General features: G+C 41.0%; 2 protein-coding genes and 1 long non-coding RNA gene across 7 annotated transcripts in view; all 3 read left to right on the forward strand.

The window, feature by feature from the left end:
* Positions 1-354: 354 nt before the first annotated feature.
* LOC135108398 (galactose-1-phosphate uridylyltransferase-like) lies at positions 355-10,607 on the forward strand. 4 transcript variants are annotated; one of them, XM_064019350.1, is made up of 9 exons: positions 355-456; positions 2,153-2,311; positions 3,852-3,959; positions 4,519-4,688; positions 5,752-5,960; positions 6,775-6,880; positions 7,660-7,782; positions 8,779-8,995; positions 10,079-10,607. In XM_064019350.1, the coding sequence occupies exons 3-9, from the start codon at positions 3,920-3,922 to the stop codon at positions 10,306-10,308; spliced, it is 1,095 nt and encodes a 364-aa protein (XP_063875420.1). In that variant the 5' UTR covers positions 355-456; positions 2,153-2,311; positions 3,852-3,919; the 3' UTR covers positions 10,309-10,607. The 4 variants fall into 4 exon arrangements, with proteins under 4 accessions (XP_063875420.1, XP_063875419.1, XP_063875421.1 ...); XM_064019349.1 differs by having other exon boundaries at positions 373-516; XM_064019351.1 differs by having other exon boundaries at positions 373-516; positions 3,857-3,959.
* An 867-nt stretch (positions 10,608-11,474) lies between these two features.
* LOC135108662 (histone-lysine N-methyltransferase SETD1B-like) lies at positions 11,475-18,939 on the forward strand. The gene is made up of 6 exons (XM_064019821.1): positions 11,475-11,579; positions 12,652-12,801; positions 13,090-13,232; positions 14,909-15,060; positions 16,641-16,762; positions 17,753-18,939. Exons 1-6 carry the CDS (start codon positions 11,484-11,486, stop codon positions 18,059-18,061), a joined length of 972 nt encoding a protein of 323 aa, XP_063875891.1. The 5' UTR covers positions 11,475-11,483; the 3' UTR covers positions 18,062-18,939.
* Positions 18,940-20,359: 1,420 nt separating this feature from the next.
* The window catches only part of LOC135108399 (uncharacterized), a 329,608-nt gene continuing 322,072 nt past the window's right edge, over positions 20,360-27,895 (forward strand). For both annotated transcript variants that reach the window (XR_010272248.1, XR_010272246.1), the window contains exon 1: positions 20,360-20,541. This is a non-coding gene — a long non-coding RNA (uncharacterized LOC135108399). The remainder of the gene's footprint in view (positions 20,542-27,895) is intronic.

A 27,895-nucleotide genomic window follows, 5' to 3' on the forward strand; every position in this document is an offset into this window, starting at 1 on the left:
AGAGTAGTATTCACAATGTTCATGCTGAATGGTAACTCCCGAGACTTAATCATGGGTTTGCTTCAGGAAGGTATGCACATCGATTAAAATTTTTCAATAAGAATAATGTAAACTTTGGTGATAGTGATCTTATGTTTTCTATTATGTCCTGATTAGCGTTATACTTGTGTCTTCCACAGTTTATTGCAGCTGTAGAAAGTCTCCTTGACTACATTAAAATCTAATAAGAATAATTATGAAGTGAGACATTTTGTGGAATTTTACACGGCTAATTTTAATTAATTAAATTCTTTATTTATTTTTTATAAAAATAAAAGACTCCACCCCTTTCCTTCCACAAAAAAAAAGTAAATAAATAAATAAATAAATAGAAAAATGGTGGAACAATCTGGCAAGTGGCAACACTGAATCAGCTGTGTTGTGGTGATCGAGATTCGAGGGAACGCCCATCCCAGGGTAAGCTTCCTTGGCGTGTCCTGGCATTGTGGTCGCCCGGTTTTTATGTCCTAGCATTGGGTAAGGTGCAGTGGATAATCTGTGCTTCACATCATTTGTTAGCTGTATCAGTCACATATGTAACAATTAGAGGCTTGGGATTTACATGGATAGGGCGCATCCTGGGTAGATGTAGCCCTGCGCGACCCACGTGTCACCATATTTTACTTGGATATTCGCTTAACTATATGATGTTAGGAACACAGCAGGCGATTAAAATTTGATGTAATAAGTAACAAAAATAAATAGCACTAATATCCAGACATGTATTGGAATGGTGAATGGAAAACCCCAAGGACGGCGAGGAATGGAGGAATGGTGCACGTCAGGTAGTAAATTACCATTCAGTGACCCTTCATTAGGTGACGTGATGTCCACTAATGACAACAACAATGAATAATTAGCGTCATCTCAAGGCTACATTAAAAACAGACAGGCATTAAGAGTGATAAACAGCAGTCATGTATTTTTTATATGAATCCTCACACCAGATTTTTATGTGCATCAAATTATTATAGAAGAATATTGTGAATGTAGGAACACCTTTACAATTCTCTTACACAGTAGTTCTGGGTTTTGCTCATCATGCTGTTGTTAGCCTAAACAAATCTTAATATCCCAGGAGCCATCCAACATTTGTCCTGCTGACATTAATATCATGGATCCCTTAGTCTGTTGTCTGGCTTCTTCATGTTTTATTTATGTGTACCAGTCTCCAGTATTTCCATCACCCCAGCCACATACATATCCCACTCATGATTTCTCTCTCTCTCTCTCTCTCTCTCTCTCTCTCTCTCTCTCTCTCTCTCTCTCTCTCTCTCTCTCTCTCTCTCTCTCTCTCTCTCTCTCTCAAACCTGTGTAAGTTACCAGTACAATCTCATTTATAAAAACAAGTTGAGAATCCTTTATCCATTTTAGAATCTAGAAACCTCTGAAATATGAAAGTTTTGGAGTGCTGACATTTTTCAAAGGTCATTCACACTTCCATACACAATGTGTCACTAACTGACTTTATGAATATGAGTGTATTATACTACGAGAATTAAGTTATTAGGAAAATCGTAACAGACATTATCCAATTCATGTTCAGTTCTTGTAGTACAGTATGTATTATAAAACAGGTGGGTGAGGTGAGGCCCAGAGTGTGTCTTATCTCCCCACCAATTATCTTTCCATAAGGAGGAATGCAGATAAGTTTCTCTTACTGAATATCCATAGTAAGCCTGAGTCCCTTATCAAGTATCCACATTGAGTCTTTAATATCCATGCAAGCAGTGTTTTCCAATTCCAGCTCTGTACATACTTTTTTTTTTTTATGAAATACATGAGGTATATCTATTTCACACTATATTATGAAATAGGCTTGCATGTGTGTTGGTTTTGTCCAACTGTAATTGTCCAACTTTGATATTATTATTATTATTATTATTATTATTATTATTATTATTATTATTATTATCATCATCATCATCATCATCATCATCATCATCATCATCATTGTCATCATCGTCATCTACAAAAAACTAGTATGAATGTGAACTCATTGATGTCTATTGGGAAAAAAATAAATAAAAAAAATAAATAAAAAATAATTGTGGGCAAATGTAAAGTGATGTTATTTGAGAGCAAAAAGTTGAACTGTTATTAATTTTGCAGACTGACAGAGAAGAACTGAGGGCCACAGGCAGCATATGATCAGTGTGAATTGAAAGATAATGGATGAAATGGAAGAGTTTAAGTGCTTCATCATGGATCTGTCTTATGCAAGCATGGAAGCATGAAGAGAAAGACAAGACAGAGAGATACACAAGAAAGGTAAGCATTGTGATTCTTGGAGACCTTGATGATGACAGTGAACATGAAAGTAAGTAAAAAAAAAAAAAAAGTAAATAAAAAAAAGGCACTTAGGGATAATGTGAGACCTGAATGTGAAATAAAAGTCAGAGGTCTGGAACATAAGCTCTTGAAATGAGTTATATACTTGAGAAGTGCCTATGATTTGATAAGAATGGATTGTGAAGATATTGAAAGTGTACATAAAAGATTTCAAATGTTTAGGAAGGCGGATGAAATGAGTTGTGGAGTGATGCAAATGGTGAAATATAGATGGTCTGGACACCTGCAGGAGGTGGACATGAATGAAATGTAATGACTGGAGGTACCAAGATCCCAGAATTGATCTTAGGACCTGATGATCATTATAGGCCTGAAATGTGAGATGCTGTACTTTGTTCTCCTGGCTCAATCTCCAGTCACGGCCTATCACGGCTAAAGATTTATCTTTCTGATTAATTTCTTAGTTATATGGAATAATCAATGTGACTGTTAGAGATGACAGGAGAAATATACAATACAGAAGGGAAACAGGTGATGAGTGAGAGAACACAATCTCATTTATAGTGGGGAGGACAGGCAGAGAGAATGTGCAAGGGTGAGGTGCTCATACACTTGCAGGCAAGGTTGAAAGATTATGATTTAAAAGATTTTAAGAACCAATTTTTATATGCAAACAGTATCATAGGAAATACATGATGTACTACATTGCTGTGAATGAAATTACCTTTTTCATTATTTTGTATAATAGAATAGAAGCATGAGTAATAAAAATTGACCTGATTTAGATCAAGATTTTTTAACTTGAAATTCATTGAAGTTGACTAAAATGAAATTAGATATTATTTTATTTAAATCATAACAATCCTGTTTGCAAAAGAACCTCCTTCAACAAATGTGCAGCCCTACATAGTCACCTGATTTTCCTGTACTGCATAAAATAATAATTACTTTTAATGAGAGCACATCACCTTGATATAGATCAGCCTTTCATTTACTGATGAGTGCATAAACTCCCTTGGTCCAACCATGCACTCATCTCAACATCATAGTCTCTGCATTGTGGGACATGGACCACTTCACTGTCTGTGTTATGCTGAGTCACATCAACATATTATGTGTGAGGACTTGCCGATATCATATATAAAAATCTGTTCAGTTTTGTTCAGAAATTGTATTGTTGACAAAATTTCACTTATCATGCAGGAGTTTGAAAAAAAAAAAATGTTTTACAAGGGAAGAAAGGAAATGAAATGAAATGGTAACTGAAGTGGATAACACTTACTGAAGTATGAGACTTTCATCATAATAATGGCAGCTTATTGCACCAGTTTCTTAAATTAAACCTTGCAATTTGTCTTGAAGTACAGTACTGTAAGAACATAGATTGTATGTATGCACTGTAAAGGTTCATCATGAAATTAAACATTGAAATGAAGAGGACAGTTAAGATAATCTCATAGAAAGCTCTCATGATAACAGTAGTTAAGGTAATTTAATCTCCATCTTATCTTTTCCCAAGATTAGTTACATTGAGATAAGAGGAGAGTTTGTGTTTGAGGCAGAGACACAATATACAGCCTGGAAGACATGGACATGAAGGGAAAGGAGGCAGCCTTTGATCCAACAGGTGGGTAATATCCAGAGATTGGAATTGCAACTTCTATGCAATTTGAACCCAGTTTGGGATATTCTTGCTATTAGCTGTCAGAGATTTACATATTTGTTTCCCAAGTGAAAATGTATTATTCATTGTAGTTCTCATTGAACAATGTAAGGTTTTATGCACTTACATTTACAAATTACCATATTACCAATCTGTTTGATTGTAAAGTTTACTGTAAATACTGTACTAGCCCTGGTGTGTCAAGAAAGAAAGAACAAACTTTCTTAGTATATTCTGATGCTGGATATTTTAATGCATTTCCTGCTTGTATGTTGCAGTTCAATACTTGATGACTGTTTTTTAAGTGGTCAAAATTACATGTTGATAATCATTTGATACCTTGGCATATTACTGTAATCATCTGACATTTGTTGTCAGTGAAATATCCATGTAGTTTTGTATTAATGGTATTACAGCACAGCATTATGTTATTAATCCAAAGCCATCCCCATCTCTCCCACCAACACCACCATCATCACCACCACCACTACTGCCACCACCACTCATTACTCTGTTCTTCCAGAGCACCAGCATGTAAGGTTCAACCCACTTCGAGGGGACTGGGTGTTGGTGTCACCGCACCGTATGAAGCGACCATGGGCGGGCCAAGTGGAGCCCCCACCTCAGGATGACCTCCCAGACCATGACCCCACCAACCCTCTGTGTCCTGGGGTGTCTAGACCCAGTGGTGTGGTGAGTTGAGCCTTTAGGTGTGAATGGACCACCAGCAGTAGCTTTGTTATGTTTGGTGTTCAGTTGTATAGTGGAATTTTCTTACTGGTGGTAATTATGGTCAAAGTATCACCATTCAAGCAGGAGTGATGTACCAGAGGTACTCATAGAAAGGTAAATAGATGTTCAGAGTTCCTCAGATTTGTTTTCATAATTTTTATATTTAAAAAATGGTATTCCATGTGCCTTTCAAATATTGTTATTTTTTTTTTTTTAAGAATCACTTTAAATGTGCAGCTTGGGAAGTGTGTTAATGCCTTCATGAAACACCAGAGTTTTTCATTCATGGTGGATATTTTACCTTTAATCTAAGCATTTGTGTTGCAGTCATCTTTGTACTAAGTGTGTAGAATATATCTTGGAAAATTAATTTGCTGTTGCAGCAGTTATGCTAGTGAGTGAGTGAGTGAGTGGTGTTATTTTAGCTATGTACTAAATTTGTTTACTATTGTATGTAGATTTCTAGGTTACCTCTCATGCCTTCAACTCTTAAGTATTTACTGTAGGGGAAGCTCCTTTGTCCATCTTTAGTAGAATCCAAGGAAGTTTGTCATATAAAAAGAATTCTTTAAGCTAAAAAATCTAAAATTAATTAAATACTTGCAAATAAAATAATGTTCATTACAGTGAATGTGCTGCATATTATACCAATTACAAAGAGCATAATTAAGTTATGTTCCATAACATAAGGGATATGTTGGTTTCTATTGCCATACAAGTTTCAGCATATTGTTCTGTGCTTTTTAAAATGTCATGAACAGCTGTGTTTCTGTACTTAAATTCTTGGATGATTTTGGTTCATGATACACCTCGCACTATCTTTCATATAATGTTCACTTTAACATTAGAGTTTAACACTTTGTGCCTCTGTTTGACACCACCATTGCTGGCATCACTTTTTGATAACTCTGAAACTGTAATGTGTAGGGAGGCACAATACTATCATTTTCACAACTAAAACAATAACATAAGAGGTGAACTAGAGCTCTCTACTGCATTGATATTTATGTGTAATGCTCCTTAGGTGAACCCAAACTACACTTCAACTTTTGTATTCAACAACGACTTCCCAGCACTCCTGGAGGAGGTGCCATCACCACCGGAGGCCCCTGGGGAAGAGCTATTGCAGTGGGGACCAGCACGGGGTTGCTGCAGGGTAATGTGCTTCCACCCTAAGACTTCTGTCACACTGCCCACCATGACCCAGGATGAAGTCAGGAATGTAGTAGACAGGTAAGCACTGAGAAGCAGCTACTACATTTTTCTGTTTTTCATTTATTTATTTATTTTTTTATTTGTCCTTTGTTTTTTAATACGTCTCCTTACTAAAAAATTTCACATTGATCATTTCTTGGTCTTTTGCCAGAGATTGAACCCCAAACCAAAAGAAAAGAGGTTTAGTGCCTTAGATGTTGAGACCAAAATGATAGGCAGTTCCTAAGATTAAATTTAGGATCTTTGTACTCTTAGTCACTACACTCTGTCCTACACAGTGATGGTCACCAGGAACATTGCTGTAAATACAGGACCTTTGATTTAGTATCATGCAAGGAAGGGTGAGGGGCTTTTAGTGACAGCCATGAAGGTGGGCTGCTGGGCAGTTATTGAATTGCAAATTTTATATCTCCATATTTTCAAGTTCTTCACTGATGGTATCAGAAAACTTACCCTATGGGAGGGAGGTATGCCAGTGGACTGCCATCTCATCTTGAATGCCAAATGTTCTAGGATGCCCCATCTGCTCATTAAGCATTGGTGTGTTAACTCATCTCCATGCTAGCTCTGCTTTTCCCTGTTCTGGCTCTTGAATTACAGTTTATGTATATTTTGGTGTTAACTTTTGATAGAATCAGAATGTATAAAATCTTATTAAGTATCTTTCTACATGGTTTTGGGCTATGCAAGTGTCATTCATATTGTTGTGAAAACACAAGATGAACAGAAAGACTGACTGACAGAGTGCTTGTAGGTGTATAGATTATTCAGCATTGTTATTTAATTTTTCTCTAAATTGATGCATTATTTTAAATAGAGTAATGCTCCTCAGGTGGGTGGCAGAGACAGAGGAACTGGGCCAGAAGTATGAATGGGTGCAGATATTTGAGAATAAAGGAGCCACCATGGGCTGCTCTAACCCCCATCCACACTGCCAGGTGAAGCCACAGCTGTGTTGCTTTGTGAGAAGATTGTTCTCAGTACATAAAAAACTGAATACTTAAAACTACATTGAAAAATCTACATTTCGCAACATGGAATGGAATATTATTATTAATGATAATAATGATAATAATAATCATAATCATAATAATTTCCCATATAGAGGACTGATGAGATAAAGACTATTGATGAATTACACTTGTGCTTGGACATAACATCATGTAACAAGTAGCTTGATTGGGTCTGGCCATGGCTAGTGATGGCATAAACTAGTGTGGCATTGTGTGCACATCTGGTGCTGTGGTGGCAGATTCACTGTGACTGTGCTGGGTGAAGTGTTACACAGGAATACTGAAATGACTGCAATTTGTGGTGCTTATCATGAATGACCACAGCAAAAAATTGGACAACAGGGAGTTTTCTGGCTTTTCTTATCTGTTCAAATTAAGTATTCCCTATTAATTTTGGTTACAAAGCTACTGTTTTCATTCTTGTTGCATGCAATATATTTTCTTTTTCATCATGATATTCATTTAATTTGTCACCTTCCTCTCTTCATATCCCTCCTTTCCTTCTGTTTGCAACAATATGTTATAAGATAGTTAAGGTGTTTTAAAGTCTCTTATCACCTAAAAATTAGCATCCAATAAGAATTTTTCTGCTCATTTTGTTGTATTGTAAATTTTGTTTGGACTATAGGATACAAATGATTTGTTTAATTAATTTTCCTCCATTATTTATGTCTTTACCAGTATATTGCTGCTATTTTCTGCAGATCTGGGCCTCTTCTTTCTTGCCCAGTGAAGCCATGCTAGAGGACATGCACCAGAAACAGTACTTCTTGAAGCACGGCACCCGCCTCCTGCATGACTACACAACTAAGGAACTGCAACAAAAGGTAGGCTATTTTTTACTTTTGAAATTTGTAAAGGAATTTGAAAGGGCATTTTCATTAAGAAAATGTGATGGAGATTGAGGTGATAAAGCAAGCCATGTTTTTGAGAGAACTGTAGATTAGATGAAAGCAGATATGGAGACAAGACAGCATGACATGAACCTGTCTCAGATCCTGTCTACTACAGTTAAGGAAATACTATATCAAGATCTCCCTCTTTTATTATATAGCATGGGTTTCAAACTGAATTCCAGGTTCTCCTGAATTGCCATGAGACAATTTGAAAATTATGATTAAAGATTAAACAATGTTGCATGTTAATAAATTGAAACTTTCCAGCATTCACTTCTTGTTTTGCCTGTTATTCACCATCATTACCTTAAAATTCAAATTTAAAACAGTGACACTTGATTGGAGCTGCATGAAGTATCTGGATTGCTCTAAGCCATAGAAAAAAAATTTTTTTCTCTCTCTCTCTCTCTCTCTCTCTCTCTCTCTCTCTCTCTCTCTCTCTCTCTCTCTCTCTCTCTCTCTCTCTCTCTCTCTCTCTCTCTCTCTCTCTCTCTCTCTCTCTCTCTCTCTCTCTCTCTCTCTCTCTCTCTCTCTCTCTCTCTCTCTCTCTCTCTCTCTCTCTCTATATGTATATATATGAGAGTAAACCAAAAGTTCATATTAGAGCCCTGCCATAGATAGCAGATGGAGCCATGGTGAGTAGGCATAGCAAGCTTAGAAGAACAAGTACTGCGGTAGGAGTTTGCAAGGGATACATCTGTATAGTGGACCAGTAGAAAATTAAAACAGTTAGTTAAAGGAAAAAAAACTGATGAGACAAATAATCTTGAATCACTCCATCCATTGTTGTGTGAATTGAGGTGCTCCCTCATTACATATCCAAGTACATTGTTTACAAGCTCTTCCATCCCAATTCTTCCAGCATGTTTGGTATCTTGCACATTGTTGATTTTTCCCTTTACTAATATATCTTGGATGTGTCCATAGGAGCGAATAGTTCTGGAGCAAGAAGACTGGTTGGTGGTAGTGCCTCACTGGGCAGTGTGGCCATATGAGACACTTGTGCTGCCCCGCCGGCCTGTGTCACGTATCACCCAACTCACATTCAGTGAGAGAGATGGGCTGGCCTGTCTCATACGGCGCCTGACAGCCAAGTATGACAATCTCTTCCAGTGCTCCTTCCCATACTCCATGGGATGGCATGGTGAGTTAAGTGAACAAAATAAGGCAGGAATGGTTACTGTTAGATGAGGATTACAGATCTCATTCTTCTCTCAAGGTATTTCTTGACAGCCAAAAAAAAAAATTTGTATATAAGCTTAAAATATTTAATAGTATACATATTAGGTATCATACAGCTACACTTCTATTACAGTTTCTAACCATTTTCAATGAGGTTGAAGGGCTTTGCTTACTTGCTGATCTTTCCCATGTCCTCTCAGACTACTGAGCTTTGTATTTCAGGGACACAGAGGAATTGCATGCTGCCATATAAACAAGATCTCTCTCTCTCTCTCTCTCTCTCTCTCTCTCTCTCTCTCTCTCTCTCTCTCTCTCTCTCTCTCTCTCTCTCTCTCTCTCTCTCTCTCTCTCTCTCTCTCTCTCTCTCTCTCTCTCTCTCTCTCTCTCTTTTACAGGCTCTGATCACAGTCTTATTTCTGCATTTTGTTTTGTTAGTCCAGTGTTGTCTGTGGATCAGGAGCTTCTGGTGCTGTCTTTACCAAGTGAAAAAATTTAGGCCATACTGCTTATATTTTCATTGGATTAACTATTGCAGTTGTTGCTTATGAGACCATTCATCTGCCAAATTTCAGACTGGAGTTGACATACATTTTTGGATTAATTTTTTTCTTTTTGTAACAAAGTTTAATATTTACTTAGAACATTTTAATAAACAATAAAGTGCATAATAAAACAGCAGTTAACTGAAGGAAATCATTGTGAAACAAACCAGTTAATAATTTCCAGGTTCACTTTGTCAACTTTGTCTCAGTAAACTGAGTTCATCTGGTATATCTTTAATTTCCTTGCTAATGTGAGGGATGAAATTCTTTTGGCTTAGAAGATTTAACCCGTTGCATTCTGTTTATAGTTGTATTGAATTTCTGTAGAGGTGGCCTCTGATTCTGATAGCAATTTTTTTTTAGTACTATATGAAGTTTTCCAGAATTTTTGTGAACTAAGTCTGATTTCACCAGTGCCTTGGAATGTTTGATGGTAATACCTGTTGCATTAAGGAAGGGGCTAGTTTTAGTAATGTAGGTGTTGACATCAATAATTGTTACAGGAGCTCCTACTGGTTGTCACCTGCAAGAGAAAGGTGAGGGTTTGGATGTGAGTGACTACTGGGTGCTCCATGCCCACTATTACCCTCCACTGCTGCGATCAGCAACTGTCAAGAAGTTCATGGTTGGCTATGAGATGCTTGCCCAGGCCCAGCGTGACCTGACCCCAGAGCAGGCAGCACGCACCCTGAGGGACCTGCCTGACGTACATTACAAGTGCAGGAAGGATTGACAGTCACATGGTGTAAATAATGCTAGTGTGTCTTGATCATGTGCCTGAAGTGTGGTATGTTTGGGAATCAGAGAACAAGGTGACCTCTTTCTAAATTGGGTTTACTTATTGAGATTTTATTTTTCACCTGTGATTAATTTAGGGAGTTTTATGGTGATTAATTTGGGAAGTTTTATGGAGATGATTTTGTGTGAGAATTACTAGCAATGTAATTAACTGTGTGCATGGAAAGTTGGTCTGGAAGTCACACTTATTACCTCATAAATATTATCGTTTAATAAAGAAATATATAAAAGATATCAAGTGGTGTCATTTCAATCTCACAGTGTGGTGATGGAGCCTGGTGATGACAGCAGTTGATTTAGTAAATGTATGGAGGTGAAGCAGCAGTGAGAATGAACACCTGGCTCATGTAATCATTCACCAGCAATCCCTCTAAAAATCATGAATAAATAAGTTAATAAGACAGATAAACAAATAAATACTATAAGAAAGTAAAAATCCAGGATGAAATTTAGCAGTTTCAGAGAGAGAGAGAGAGAGAGGTAGCATGCACATTTGAAAATATGATGTTGCAGGAAGTAAAAGCGTTGAGGAGACAATTGAAAATGCAGTTCCAGTCTAAAGGGAGACGTTATCGGTGAGGGAAAAACACCGCTGGAAAGTAGGAAACCCCGGAAAGCGGTGAGGCGACCCGTATGAATAGCGCAGGAGAATCCCCCGTCAAGTCCTGCCCCAGTTTTGTGAAATATTTGATCCATCACTGAGATTAACTTTTGTGATGCCCGGCAGTCCAAACAGTGGCAACATGAAGGTGTGGTGACTGCAGAGGAGTGAGTTCTATTACTAACGAATGTCCCCTTCTTACATTTCCATGTTGCGCTTCTTCACTTCGCCAAGCAACGCCATTGGTTGCATTAGTACTTTTCCATATTAAGAACACGAGAACATAGAACAGTAAGGGAAGCTACAAAAAGTCATTAGGCTTACAGGCGACTCGTGTATAACTACCTATTTCCACTATCATTTCTATCTACAAAGTTGGTATAATCTTCTTTCAGAGCTTCATAATGCTATTAATCTTTCTTTTTTTTCTCGCTTCTCGAGTATTTTAAGTTTTATGGTAACTATTAAAATTTTTAACATTCGCCAGGAATACAACAGTGATCCTTGAAATGCACTTGTTGGTTCCCTGTGCAGGAGCGCGTCGGTGCGTCGCCTTGGTAACGGCAGGCGGCAGCATGGACGATGCGGCGGACACCAGACGGAGGGTGAGGTGTCTGGTTGTAAGGCGATATATTGAGACACTTACACCATCCAGCGCAGCGCCTGTGGGTGTGTGGCGGGGAAGGGGAGGAGTGGCGGGACACATGACTGGAGGCGGTGGCTGATGGGGGAGTGTACAGTGTTAGCGGCTCCTTACTGCAGGCAGGTAGTGTACGCACACACCTGTCGGCAAATGCTGTAATGGCAACAAATGAATAGGTAATGTAGACCTAAATTATGTGTGGGCAAGCAGACCTCACTCGCTGCTGGGAAGTCACAAAAGGAACAGACTCAGAATAGCTGATTCCATTCACACCGACATTTTTAGATGATAATCATAGCGTCTGGCTAAAGAACAAATTTACTTAACTGGCCTTTAAATGTTAGATTTCATTCTGTGACATCTTTGTGTTTTGAATTCTCATGTGATGGCAATCTGGAGAGAGAGAGAGAGAGAGAGAGAGAGAGAGAGAGAGAGAGAGAGAGAGAGAGAGAGAGAGAGAGAGAGAGAGAGAGAGAGAGGTGGTGTTTGCAGATCCGCTAGTGTGGGGCTGGCTGGCCACGCTGGGAGGGAGACGGTGGACAGGGATGGGGAGCAAAGGGAGAGGGGCGGGGGGAAGGGAGGATGAGAGGGAGGCAACGTGGCTGGGGAAGGGGAGAGGGGCGCTTCATCGAGTTGACCCTTGATGTAGAGAACAATGAAGTGAACTAATTAAAAAGAGGTGCTTCTAATATCTGCTTTGCATTAGTTTAATTGATTGGATTATAAAACTGCTAATGGGAATCGCCACTTACACGAGCAGTAAAAGGCAGGAGGGTGCTGAGGAAGAGCCAGGTGGGCGGGCGGGCTTCGTACACTCTGGCGCCGCTGCTTCAGAAAGTGACTTAATTTCCACAACACACATGCAAACCAATCTCACTTACAGCACTTTTATGACGTACTTAACTATACTTACGACTTTCCGGCACTAGGTGAAAAAAAAAAAAATGTCTGTTTCTCTGCATGTTGCTGGTGCCTGGAGCTTGGCGGAGCGAGACGACGGAGGCTGAGGCTGACATGGCCCGTCTCACCCACAGATTAGCATCATCGTGTCCCAGACGTACCAGGAGCGTCGCCGGCACGTGGTGTTCAGCAGTGTGACACCCACGGACAGTCTGGTGACCTTCCCTTCCCACCCGGACCATAGCTTCCAGCACTTGCGCCGCTTGCACCACAAGGGCGTGCAGGTAAGGCGGCCGCGGCGAAGTTCCCAGGAGCTGTAAGGCTTCCGTGGGAACACTCCAAGAATTACTTTTGAGCCCCTCGAGGCGACCAGCACAAGGCTTCACGGGTGTGTAGGCTTGCTGGGGCGGCGAGGCTTGCACAGGATTCTATACTACTTAAAGGTGTCGCTCTCACGTTCTCAAGTCTTACCCCAACCCTCCTCCATTCCTCCTCTCAAAAATCCTCCTTCCTTCCCTCCGCCACCCGGCTCACTCCCCTTCCCTTCAGGTATTATTTTCCCCCTCCGTCAGGCTGTGGTGGAGGTGGTGGAAGGGGCGTGCCAGACCGAGGTGCGGGTGCCATGGAGCAGATGGGTGGAGACGACGCCCCCCACCCTCCCATGCCATGACGAGGACGCCCCCCCAGTGACCATCTCCCAGGAGGTGCTGGACAGGTGAGGGGAGCATGGAGCGTGAGAGGGAGAGCGTTCAGGATAGAATGAAATTTTATGGAAGGGGTAAAAATTGAAGCGGATATTAGTAAGTCGAGAGAGAGAGAGAGAGAGAGAGAGAGAGAGAGAGAGAGAGAGAGAGAGAGAGAGAGAGAGCAGAGAATAAAGGATTAAAAAAGAATGCGAGGGTGAGGAAGGGAAAGTGAAAGCGAAGGTAACTATGATTTAATCCCCTGCTGCTTTCCGTCCCTCGAATTATTCTCCATGCTACGTCTTCCTGTGCGCGCCGCGGCGGTCTTCCCCTCGCTGCCTTGTTACCACTCACTCCTGCCTGCATGATTCCCTTTCTTGCATCTTTCCTCCCTTCATTCCTCTGTCTCTCTTTCTCTCTGAATTTTCACTTTACTACCAGTGTGTATTATTTCTAATCTTTTGTAACCTCTCCCTCCTCATTCTCTCTCTCTCTCTCTCTCTCTCTCTCTCTCTCTCTCTCTCTCTCTCTCTCTCTCTCTCTCTCTCTCTCGCCTTTACTCCCCTAGATCTTTAGTATCAGATTAGGTAGCGTAGCATATCACAAACAGCCTTGTGAGGATCAGCAAATCTGCTGCTGTTGTTGTTTTCTCTCTCTCTCTCTCTCTCTCTCTCTCTCTCTCTCTCTCTCTCTCTCTCTCTCTCTCTCTCTCTCTCTCTCTCTCTCTCGCTCGCTCACTCGCTCGCTCTCTCCGCTATTTTTCTCAGCACGTTTATACGTATAATCCTTTCCTCTCAGCTCGTGTCATCTCTCCCCTTTGTCATCTTCCACTGCTTGGCCACCTTTGCTCTTTCACCCACAGCAGCACCTCGCCTTCTGCCTTCCTTCTCATGCCCGTCACCTCATCGCCTTCCTGTTTCCCTGCTAGCTCCCCTCACTATCCTTACGTCTCTTCCTTTCCTTCTCTCCCTTTCCTTGTTACTTCTCTATCAATGGTTGCTACAGTCCTCCCTCTCCCTCTTGTCTTCCTTCTTTAAGTAATTACTATCTTATCATCATATTGTCTTCTCTACTATATCTCCTTTTTCCTTACATCTAAAACCTTCCTTCTTCCTTCCATCGCCCTTCATTCAAACAATTCTGGTCCCTTTGCGTTACGTTTTCCTCTCTTTCTGTTCTGTTTTCTCTACGAGTATGGTCGCTAGAATGATTTTTCCCTTATTTTTTATTTTTATTTTTCGCTTTCAAACAACTTTTATCTCCTCTTGATTAGAATCCTTCCTTGTCCCTCCCCTCCTTTCTATTTCAAGCACTCCTGTCACCTTGATGCTAAAATCTTTCCTTTCCACCCTTTATCTTCTGTTTCAAGCAATTCCAATTACTTATTTATCTATTTATTTATTCATTTATTTGTTTACATATTTATTTTGTTGCTAGAAACGTTCCTTGTTACTCTTTCCTTTCCTATTTCAAGCACTCCTTCCTGCTAAAACCTTTCCCTTCTGTTCCTTCTCTTCTATTTCAACAACCTCCCATCTCTTTGCTGCTAGAATTTTTCCTTGTCACCCTACATTTTCCTGTTTCAAGCAACTCTCGTCTCTTTGTTATTAGAATCTTTCCTTGTCACTCCCTTCTCTCCTCCGAGCGTCTCCCGTCCCTTCACCACATTTCCCTGTCCTTACTACATTCTGCCTTTACCGCTGGCCAGGGTGGAGGCAGCCGTGCAGGAGACCGCAGCTGTGGACGTGCTGAGCGACGATTGGGGTCAGCTAGGGCTGGTTGACCGCTCCACTGCCCTCCTCCTGCGACCCTTCAACATGCCCGGCAAAGGGATCTCCCTGACCCACCTCTCCCCCTCCCGTGAGTCACTCTGCTGTTGTAGTGCTGTCGCTGTTCCTGTCGTCGTTGCTGCTGTTGGTGTAATTCTTTGTTCATTTCTACCACTCGTAAGTAAATTGCATAGAAGGAGAATTTCGTGAATGGCACACACACACACACACACACACACACACACCCGCCCTTGTTGCCTAATTGCCCACTCAGCTGTCACCTTCCTTCCTGGCGGGGTTATTGCATCAGTGAGACTTACTGTTATTACTGCCGCTGCTTGTGAGGTGGTGATGATCATGGTGGTGGTGGTGGTGGTGGTGGTGGTGGTGTTAATGATACTACTACTACTACTACTACTATTACTACCACCACCACTACTACTATTACTACTACTACTACTACTACTACTACTACTACTACTACTACTAAAAATAATGATAATAATAATAATAGTAATAATGATGAACCTCAACCCCCTTTACCCCATCCAGCTTCACACACACACACACACACACACACACACACTCACACACACAGTTACGACCATTACAGACTGGGGTGTAATTTAATTTGCATTTCACTTGTAAATCGTAACTCAGTCTCGTAACTCAGCCGACCTGATCACACACACACACACACACACACACACACACACACACACACGGACATCGACATCGGACTACCCTGAACGTTCTTCCATTTTTTATTCTCTCTCTCTCTCTCTCTCTCTCTCTCTCTCTCTCTCTCTCTCTCTCTCTCTCTCTCTCTCTCTCTCTCTCTCTCTTTACGTACACCTGCAAAACTAATTAATCTGCTTCGTATACTTAATTTAGTCACCTTGAAACAAGTATAAATAAGGCCTTTTGTTACGTGACTCTGTGTGTGTGTGTGTGTGTGTGTGTGTGTGTGTGTGTGTGTGTGTGTGTGTGTGGAAGGGGGAGGCCTGCTAGTGTAGTGGTCGGGCTGTGCTGTGCTGCCCCGGCGTCACACTCCGAACAGCACTGCTTTAAGAGGTAAAGTGCCGTGTTCCTTCACAGCAGCTTATTGCGTCAGAGGGAAGGTGATATTACGGGTGTTTCAGAGCCGCCGCCGCCGCCACCACTGTCCAGCTGCCGGCCTGTGTACTGGTGTTGCGAGGGTCAGTCTGTGTGTGTGTGTGTGTGTTTGTTGTTATTGTTGTTGTTGTTGTGGACCGTAGTGGTTGCCTGGTCTACGGTATTACTGATGCGGGGTTTTATTTAGCTCCAGCGGTGACGAGGAGACGTAGGTGTTGGACCAGTGTTAACCCTTACAGTCGGGGAAACCTCTTGGAACGTATTAAACCAATCAATTGTATGTCAGAATTTCATAACACTAGAGACTTTTTAGGCCAGTATTTTACTAGATTCATACGCAACTCTCCGATTTAAGATCACCCATGAAACTCAATGACTGCATACAAATTTACCTGAAATAAGATTACGAAAAAGACTATCGGATTCAGAAGATTAAACAGTACCAGTAACCCTCCCCAGTCATACCGCTTTGGTGGCCCAGTGTCCCCGCCGTGTTCTTTTGTTTACTGAGTGGTGCGCTGCATCGAATTTCACGAGGTATTCTCTCCGCCACAGAGGATGAGGACCAGGAGGGGGAAGGCGAGAAGGCCCCGTACAAGGAGGAAGGGGAGGACGAGGAGGAGGAGGAGGAGGAGGAACCGTCTTCACCCGACATTCTGAAGTTACAAATGTTGCAGGTGAAACAGATGCCTTCTTAATGTTGCCACTGCTTTACTGCTGCTGCTGCTGTTGCTACTGCTGTGCTTGCTTGTTTGCTTGCTTGCTTCTTCTTCTTCTTCTTCTTCTTCTTCTCCTTCTTTTCTTTTCTTTTCTTCATCTTTTCTTCTTTTTCCTACTACTACTACTACTACTACTACTACTACTACTACTACTACTACTACTACTGCTGCTGCTGCTGCTGCTGCTGCTACTACTACTAATACGCTACTACTACTACTACTACTACTACTACTACTACTACTACTACGACAACAACAACAACAACAACAACAACAACAACAACAACTACTACTACTACTACTACTACTACTACTACTACTACTACTACTACTACTACTACTAAGTATTACTACTACTACTACTACTACTACTACTACTACTTCTAATACCATCACCAGCATCACTACCACAACCACCCTCGCCGCAACTACTACTACTATTACTACTACTACTAATACTACTACTACTACTACTACTACTTCTAATACCATCACCAGCATCACTACCACAACCACCCTCGCCGCAACTACTACTACCATTACTACTACTATTACTACTACTACTACTACTAAATTGTTGTTGCTGTTGTTTATGGTCTACTGGTGACAGCAATAAAGAAAGAAAGAAAGGGAAAAAAAAAAAAAAGCAGCAGCAGCAGCTGAAGTGCCAATACTTTTGATCAACTAAGTAAGATGGAGGAGAGCTATTATTGCCCCAAACACCAATTCAAGGCCCTCCCCTGCTACTCCTATGAAAAAAGGTCTTACAACTGAAAATAAATCAAGCGTAAAAGAATAACAAATCCTCCTTGAGTGTACAATATATCAACCTTAAAAGAACGTCGGCTGGGTAATGGACGCCACCGGGATAAATTCTCTCTCCCCACGGGTGGAAATATGGCCGACCCGCCCTGCTCGTATTAACCGTGAAATCGTTTCAATTCGCAGAGGAAAATGATGCGTCGGATCCACGAGCGGAGGATGGCGGCGCGGGCGGCGGAGACCGTGGTGCAGCGCTTCAGCCGCCACTACCACGCCCGCCTTGCTGCCCTGGGCGAGGGGCGGGACACAGCGGGCGGGGAGGGGGACGGGGAGCAGGGCACCAAAGACGAGAAGGAGGAAGAAGAAGAGGAAAAAGTGGAAGAAGGAAGTTTGGTGGAGGACGTGCAGAAGAAGGAAGAGGACGACGAGGATGAGGAGTACGAATCCATAGGAACGCCAAGTGTGATCGTGCCCTCAGACGATGAGGCGTGGTGACGTGCACACACACACACACACATACACCCTATGTACATTTTCAGTTTAACTGCCTAAACAATAAACCGTTTATTATTATTATTATTATTATTATTATTACACACACACACACACACACACACACAGAGGTACAGTAAAATCCCTCTTATCCGGCATCAACGGGACCGCCGACATGCCGGATACTTGAATAGAAGTGAAATTATGTCCACAATCACCACCCTACACTCACGCATCTTACCATAACAAAGATCAGCTGATCTTAATCAGCAGCTGATCTGATCAGCTGCTTAAGTGTAAGCACAACACGCTTCCTCTTTTCTACAGCTTTAGGCATGATGAAGGCATCAGGTGATAAACAGTGCACACGCGGGACTGAGTCATTGAGTAAACACAGTGCAGTGGGCCGCAGGTGGCGTGAAGCAGTGCGCTCTGGTGGCGAGGGGACAAAGTATGCCTCGCGCGGGAATTTTAATCGATTTTATGAGTACACATTGATTTCTTATTGATTTTAAGGCTTGGGGCCTTGTGCCGGATACTTGAAGCTGCCGGATACTCGAATGCCGGATGAGAGGGATTTTACTGTATCTCTATATCAACCAGAAGAAGCTAGCTGTTACTGCATCCATATATCCTTGTTTCTGTCTTCAGTAACCCTACGTACAAGCAGCAGGCCGTCGTCGTCGGGCAAGTTGTGATCGATTATATTATAAACTGCAGAAGGTAACTTTCACCCATAGTGTGTGGTGGCGTGCAGGGCTTGGTCTTGCCCGAGACTCCTTGGTTCCATCGCCACTTCCTTTATATTCACGTGTCTTTTCACAGCTTAGTGAGGACGCGTAGTGTGTCCAGGTATTCAATCAATAAATTATTTCATAAGGCTTACGTGTTTGCCTACTTAACTTTATCTGTTTATCTATCTGTCTCTCTACACACACACACACACACACACACACACATACATACACGCTGTCATCGTCCCGAGCATCATTATGATCAGCCTTTATGATTCCACTACGAGAGAAATGCCTCTCCCAATCACCACTGATGTCTGCTGCCTGTCTGCTCCAGGACGCCCAGCAGATGCCTCACTATTTAGTTCTCCGTCTGCTTTCTTTCATCATCCTTAAACCATCATTCCGTTATTTTAGCTGTCCATCTACCTGTTCGGTGCGTGGCGTGTTCTGTCCATGTTCACTTTTCCTTTCTTTAGTTATAGTTGAAATGTCTTCAACTTTTGGTTTGTTTGCTAATGCATGATGGTCTCCTCCTGTGGCGGACATGACTGACTCCGTTTCTTCTTGGCACTTTGAAGTCTCTGTCCGGGGATTCTGCAGACCCAGGGTGTCCGATCTGTGTGTGAGAGCGGGAAGGATGTGCTGACTCGTGGTCCTGGGAGTACACGTCCTGATGACGCCTTTCTCTTTAAAAAGAGTGAGAAATGGTTTTTCATGGCGGTTTTGTTTACTAAAAGCATCCCATTCCAGCGCTATTCTTTCTACTATATTTCTATTTATTATTATCATTATTATTATTGTTATTATTATTATTATTTTGCTTAATTATCTGGATTTGTAATAATTTTGTCAACCAAATATATGTGTGGACACACACATACAATATATACAGTAAAATTCCTCTCATCCGGCATTCGAGTATCCGGCAGCTTCAAGTATCCGGCACATATTTCCCCAAGCCTTAAAATCAAGAAAAAATCAATGTGTACTCATAAAATCGATTAAAATTCCCGCGCGAGGTATACTTTGTCCCCTCGCCACCAGAGCGCACTGCTTCGCGCCACCTGCGGCCCACTGCACTGTGTTTACTCAGTGACTCAGTCCCGCGTGTGCACTGTTTATCACCTGATGCCTTCATCATGCCTAAAGTTGTAGAAAAGAGGAAGCGTGTTGTGCTTACACTTAAGCAGCTGATCAGATCAGCTGCTGATTAAGATCAGCTGATCTTTGTTATGGTAAGATGCGTGAGTGTAGGGTGGTGATTGTGGACATAATTTCACCTCTATTCAAGTATCCGGCAATGTTCAAGTATCTGGCATGTCGGCGGTCCCGTTGATGCCGGATAAGAGGGATTTTACTGTATATATATATATATATATATATATATATATATATATATATATATATATATATATATATATATATATATATATATATATATATATATATATATATATATATATATATCAGTGAATTGTATAAAATTATGCATTAAACACAATAAAGTTTCCTGGCAATGGTCCTCAAATGAAGGCGGCACCTTGTGGCAGTAAATAGAAACACGAGTCACGAGTGTCGAGAGCGTGAGTGTCTTAGTGGAGTGCGTGGTTGTGCCTTGATACAGTAGGTGGTTGTCCACTGATTTCGGTGGGTGGAGGAAAGGACTGGTGGTGGCTGGCCTGTCCACACCTTGCTGCTGCACCGCTGACTGCCTGAGGGAGCATGCAAGGGGAGGAAGCAAGCAAGGTATGGTGCACCGAGCATGAGTTTGGGTTTCTCAGGTTACTGGCCAGCGGCGCGTCTCGAGCCTCAGGGGTTCGGATGGTTCATTCAACAGTGATTCATGTTTAGGTGATACCGAAGCGTCTATATAGTGCTGGCAGCGAGGTGCCATTCACTGAAGATTATTCATTTGATTGAAGAAAGATTATTAAGGACTTAATGTGTTGTTATCGTATAGAAAGAAAGAATTTAGTGCACTCCTTCCCTCATGGCGGCGCGGCTCAGCTGCATGTGCTGTGTGCTTCATTGGATTTCGACACAGGGACAGCATTCTCGGACACTTCGGTTTCTTACCTTACATTTTAACAGACTCCGATGAAAGTTATCAGGGTTTTTCAGTAATATTTCAAGTAAGACCGTGCCACCAATGAAAAAAAAAAAAAAACATGGACCCGTTTAAAACTCTTTGTTAAGATTTACTGCTGTACTTCTGCTTTTTCCTTGACGCTTAAGGCGTTTTTCGCAAGGTGCAGGCGATCCCCGCGTTCGCGTTTATGTGCGGACCCGCGGAAACCACGAGAGCTCCGTGGTGGCGCTACAGTCTTCTTAGTGGCACCAGCTTGGTGGGGTGATAATTTTTCTGGCTTCACAAGCTTTGCCGCACACAAAAACCGCCTCGCCACCACAAATTTTGACGCGCTGCCGGATGTGGTTCGACCACGTCTGAGCGGCTGTATTTGAATCAACGCAAACATGGTGGCGGCATCGTGTGGAGGATACCTTAAGTGTGAACTTTCCATGTTTCGTTCCCGGATAATTTCACGGGTGAAAGGACTGTCCCGGTTGTAGGGGAAATAGAGCACTGTGTAGTGTCTTAATCATGTCTCCACAAGGCGCGGGTTTGGCCACACCCACACGTCTCACTATGCTACTCATCACATATTTTGTTCAGTATCCTGTGTGATTTCAGGATGGTTAGTTGTGTTTGTCAGCGGTTTATTTGGTTTCACCTTTATATAAATTTTTCCAAGATATATGGCTGGAGAACAGAATTGTTGATATCACTGGTGGAAAAGACTCCAGCTCCGTGGGATAAGTCGAGTGAAAATTATAAATCGTGTGTACGGTGCAAGACAGGAAGCTGGAGAGCAAGTTTGCGTCAAAATCATGTTCACTGAGCGGGTGACGGCGTCTGGAAAGGTGAATCCGCGTGAAAGTGCAGATACGGACATTGGCCGAACTGTGTGAAAGAGGTTAAATCATTGTTAGAAACTTTTGTTTGAAGCTTGCAGTAATATAAAGTCTCTCTGTGAGCAGCACCATCATAACCTGAGACTGCCGCTCCTGCAGACGTTTCTAGAGTGTGCTTTGCAGATACTACAGTATTTTATATCATCATTTAGGAAGCCTTTAATCCAAGACATTAGGCGTTGCTCAGTCTAGTGCATTAATACTTATGAAGTTGTGTGGCAGATCTACGTGGAGGCAAGGTGATTCTTTATTGCCTGAGCGAGGTGGGAGCAACTGCGCCTCGTTCAAATTCGAGGTAGGTAGTATTCGGTCGGAAAATTACCAGCAAAGCGTGTACTTTAATGTGAAGCTCAAATTTTGCATGGTATCATGTATTTAATGCAGGTTACTGTATTCATTAAAAGTTTACGGTTGAGCTGTTAGGGACAGTTAAGTTTACTACATATATATATATATATTTTTTTTTTTGTACAACATACACCATAAATCACGATTTTCACGCGAACCAACTCACCTCCACCTCTTCCCTAAAAAAAAAAAAAAAAAATGGAAAGTCAAAACCGGGCTTGCTTCGGAAAACTGCGTTTGGGAGTTAGCAGGCAGGCGTGAAGTGCTGCCTCGCCTCGCCTCGCCGTGCCGGTGTCTGCCTTGCTGGATGACTGCAAATTGACGCGTAAAAGCCAACTGTAGTAAGGAAAACGGTCCTGAATGCTGCATTACAACCGGAGCGATCACACAATGAATAGTAGCAGATAAATAACAGAGTAAGACTTTTAGGCGTTTTGGGAAATTTAATTTGTTTCACACGTGTTGACAACTCTTGAGTTGTGCAGCCTGCTCGTGAACACGAGGCTGGAACTCAAGACGTGGGTATTAGTTTGTTGTTGTTGTTGTTGTTGTTGTTGTTGCTACTGCTGCTGCTGTTGTTGTGCTCTTGCTAGCCCAGTGAGTTTTAAACCAGTTTGAAAATTTTTATTTATACTGTACTAAAATGTGCACTGTTCTGTAAATTTTTAACCAGTACGTCTTTACATAACTTTTATGTACATGTTTTCTTTTACGGAATTCGCGATATATATATATATATATATATATATATATATATATATATATATATATATATATATATATATATATATATATATATATATATATATATATATATATATACACACACACACACACTAGCAGAATTATCCGGCGTTGCCCGGGTAAAACTTGGCTCTCCAAAGCACGGTTTATCATCCTAAGTCAGTCGTTTGTTCGGCAAATCTGTTAACCAATCAAAGTTTACTTTGTAATAAACCTAAAATGTACGGCCGTTTACTGTTGTACATGTTCTCTCTCTCCCCTAACATAAAAAATCCAAGCTAACAATGAATTGCTTAGCGCCACCTTCAAAAAAGGGTAACGGTATACCTGGCGACGCTGGCAAGAATTGGGTTACGGTGACAGATTTGCCTGAATAATCTAACGGTTTTAAGTTGGAAGTAGTTAAGACATAGCCTATGTCACTCCCCGCATCAAGGTGGAACCCTTTACCAAATTTCAACACAATCAGTTCTATTGTTTTTCCGTGAGAAGCGGACACACACACACACACACACACACACACACACACACACACACACACACACACACACACACACACACACACACACACACACACACTGTGTTTTATTAATTATGTAATTTTTCTTTAACTTTTTATCTGATTTCTTATAAGATTCATAGAGCTTATTTTTTTTAAAGTTTCATAGGATATGTTTATAATCTATCAACAATAAATACAAAATGGGAGTTGATAATCAAAACTAAACTACACACTTGAACCTTAACTCTGGACTTAACTATCATGGTCTGCAGTGACACACCAAACTGCCGCGTCAGGTCCACAGCTCCCTTGCTTCCTGTCACCATCACAACTTTGCAATGTTTTCACAGTTACTTTGTTTCATCATGCTTCAGCATCACCTGAGGCAACACTATCTCCAACACTCAAGCCTGTCACAGGAAGCAGAAGACAGGCACTGTTTATTGCGTCAGTGGATGCATCGCCAATGTTTATGATTTCATTTATGAGTGGGTATATTTCCATATGTATTTTGTCTACAACCAGTACATTATTTTGGGCGCTATTGATTATGCAAATTTAATCCTTTCATATATCTCGTGTAACGGTAAAGTTTAATATTTAAATGAACGTCGGTGGCGCATCCACTGGCCTGATTATGTGCTGAAATGTATTATTTTCCATTATGGGCAGGAATTTTTTGTGGTATTATTGCCTGTGAGGTGTGTGCGTGCGTGCGTGCGTGCGTGCGTGCGTGCGTGCGTGCGTGCGTGCGCGCGCGCGCGCGCGCGCGCGCGAATATGTTGTATATGAGCGAGTGTGTGTGTGTGTGTGTGTGTGTGTGTGTGTGTGTGTATATATATATATATATATATATATATATATATATATATATATATATATATATATATATATATATATATATATATATATATATATATATATATATATATATATATATATATATATATAATCACGATAAAATTCTGGAATTCCAAAAACCGTGAAAGACATGATGAAAGCAATAGTAAATCATGGAGTTGCAACATGAAGCAGTGAGTCATTAGCGCTGTATTAAACTTACAGAATTACATTTGGGTGGATTCAGGTCAGGATGAACATAGTCTACAATAGACTGGAGGGAGAACCAAGTGTCGACAGGAGGCTAGGCGTGGTGGTAAGCATGAAAACATCTTTGAAGCATTGAATGATACAAAATGTCGTCGCGAAATGACTACATCTGGGTAGGAGCGCGTGGTTCTTTAGAAATTGTTGGTGTTAAACCTTCTCGATATCTTATGGGACCACTCAGGTGTCATGTTAAAACATTAACGTGCACAGAGAATCATGAGGAGTGGTCATCTTGAATTATGATAATTATTGTCACACACCTTGAGCTTCGATGGGCTCATAGTTCCGATACGTGTCCGAGTGTATGGAGGGCGTGTTCACAATGCCGATGTTTTTCATTACTCGTGCAGTGGTGGCGCAGCATCCATGTTGCCACACTCTGCAGGGAGGGATTTTCGACAGAGAATTCTGTTTTGTCTTATCAGGATGAAGACTGGAAAAAAAAAAGAAAGTAAATACGCATCCATTTTGTGATCATTATGGTCCTATTCGTCATTGTACCATCATTAAAACACCACGTAGAGGTAGCAGACCCATTAATATACATTAATGATTCAGGTAATGGGATTATTAGCGATATTAATAAATTTGCGAGCGGCACGGAGATAGGTAAGTTAATTATGTTGGATTCGGATGCAGTCGCCCTGCAGACAGTCTTAGGATGAACGGAAAGATAGATAGATGGCAAATGCAATTAATTGTCAGCAAATATAATTAGCGTGGGTAGAGGAGATCCACACAATAAGTAAACAATAAAGAACAAGGCTCTGGTAAGATAAAAAAAAAAGACACAAGATTTAGGAGTTATGGATAGCTCTGATCACCGTCAAAGAAAATAATGCATGAAGGCCAGAAATAAAGCAAATCGTGTATTATGATTCATCTTTAGCAATGTTAAAAGAAGTCCTGAAATGATATTAAAGTTATATTTGGCAGTGGCCAGACCTCATCTAGATCACGCTGTGCAGCTCTGGTCCACATATCACAGGAATGACAATGGTCTGTTAGAAGCAGTACAAAGGAGCATGGCTAAAAAAAGATACAAGGAATGAGAAGTACTGGTTACGAAAGGAGATTTAAAGCTTTTAAGTTTACATTCCTTAGAGAGGCGTAGATTAAGAGGGGACCTGATAGAAGTCTTTAACTGGTATAGGGGATATAACAAGGGTGACATAAGCCAAATCCTCAGGATCGGTAATCGGGATGGGACAAGCAACAATGGTTTCAAGCTTGATAAAGGTAGATTTAAAAAAAGGTAGAAAGGAACTGATTCTCAAAATAGAGTGGCAGAGGAATGGAATTGATTTAGTAATCAGGTTGATGCTGAGTCGTTACAGGGCAGAATAGCTGAGCAGATAGATGGATATAAATATAAACACACACACACACACACACACACATATATATGTATATATATATATATATATATATATATATATATATATATATATATATATATATATATATATATATATATATATATATATATATATATATATATATATATATATATATATATATATGAGAAGAATAAAGCAATAGTGATTTTAGATATGGTGTATTAAATGATGAAAAGTTTCCCACCAAAGGGTTTGCTCTTTTCAGAAAATGAAGGAGGAGGTTTTGATGCCAGCGTAGTGAGTGAAACGCTAAGTGGCTCAGAACGCTTCGCTGTACCGGCAAAAATTGAGGATCAGAACCCCAAATGGGAGTTTGGGAGGATACGGAGCAGAGAAAGAGGGTTCGTAAAAAGCCAGCAAGTGAGAAATTACATGATAGTGAAACAAGGAAAGGTATGAGATGGAGCTAAATCAAATGATGAGAGAGACGTTAAATTTGAAACAGATGAAAACGGAAATAGATTGAATCATGTATTTAAAGTTTTGCAAGACAGTTCATTAGGGTTTGGTATCAAGTAGGTAAAAACGAAAAAAAAAAAAAAATGAAATGCAATGGGAAAAGACGAAGCAGAGAGGGCGGCCGAGAATAAGAGAGAGGCATGCAGAGAGGAATGTGTCGCAGAGAGAGAGAGAGAGAGAGAGAGAGAGAGAGAGAGAGAGAGAGAGAGAGAGAGAGAGAGAGAGAGAGAGAGAGAGATGTATGGTTAAGAGATTAGTTAAGGAGATACAGACGAGGATTTGAGTTAGAAGTTATCAGTGAAATACCCGGAAAATAAGGAACTTTTAGAGGGGACGGCAGAGACGCTAAAAGAGAAATGAGGTGCGGCGAGAGTGGTGGCGGGAGACTGAGGAGGAAGGATGGAGTGCGTGTAGCAGGGAGTGAAGAGGTGAAGGGACCTGGAAGAGGCACTTTGAGAGTCTTACGAATGCGGAAATGGAAGGGAGGGCAGTAGTGTCAAGTTTGGGAGTAGAAATCAATACCAAGCGACCGTGTCTGCAGAGCGAAAAGAGAGGAGCCGAATAGAAAAAGCATTAGGGAAGCTGAAGGCAGGAAAAGCTCAGCGTATTGATGGTGTAAGAGGGGAGTTGCTTAAATATTGGAAGGATAATGTTATGAAATGGGTGCTCTGGATAAGTGATTAGCATGAGAGTGAGGTGGGGTGACAGGAGCGGAGGAGAGGTGCTGTTGTGGTTTGTTGTGAAGGTTAAGGAGCAGGGATGACCTTAGCGGGTAAAGGGGTAAGTTTGCAGTATGTCAAGTAAGGTGTATGGCTGAGGTCTAAATAAGGTAATAATATGGAGCTTCTTTGGTAACGCTGTGGTGCTAAGTTCGCCAGATTTGTCAATGGTAACGTTTTTTCCTTTCGTAGATTAAGAAAAAATATTGTGATTAAGAATTACGTTGGACACACACACACACACACACACACACACACATTGAAATATCGATTTAAGTCATCACGGATTTCGAAGGAATCGCCTCCATCACAAAACAACACAAAAGAACAAAAAAGTGTTATTTCCCCTTCAGAGGCTGTCACTCATAAGCTGCACTAATGAAACATAATAACAAATATAGGTTAGTATAAGATGAAGGCTCCTTTTTTTCACAAGACTCTTTAATACTTATATAATTTACAAAAGAGAAAGTGAATCTATTGTCCATCCTCCATTTTTGTCTTTATGTCCTTGCAAACTTTTAAGTAATGATTTTAACCCCTTCACTACGATACACAATAATTCACAACACTAAAGACAAGGTTTGGATCCTTTAAAAGCACGTACGTGAAAGAAGTACATGGAAAAAAGTACATATAGCAATTTCTATGCAGTACAATGTTTGGGAGCGGCTGTGGAACAAAAAATGAGGTCTCAGAGTGACTAGTAATTAATGAAAGATGTGCCAACCACAGCAATATAAGTGTTGAATAATAAACTCAATATCAGTAAGATAAATGAATAGATAAGTAAATGATTTTTTAGTCGACGATATATTCTTTCCTTCAACCACGCTTCATGTTAG

The sequence above is a fragment of the Scylla paramamosain genome, chromosome 17 (assembly GCF_035594125.1).
Source record: "Scylla paramamosain isolate STU-SP2022 chromosome 17, ASM3559412v1, whole genome shotgun sequence".
Taxonomy (NCBI): domain Eukaryota; kingdom Metazoa; phylum Arthropoda; class Malacostraca; order Decapoda; family Portunidae; genus Scylla; species Scylla paramamosain.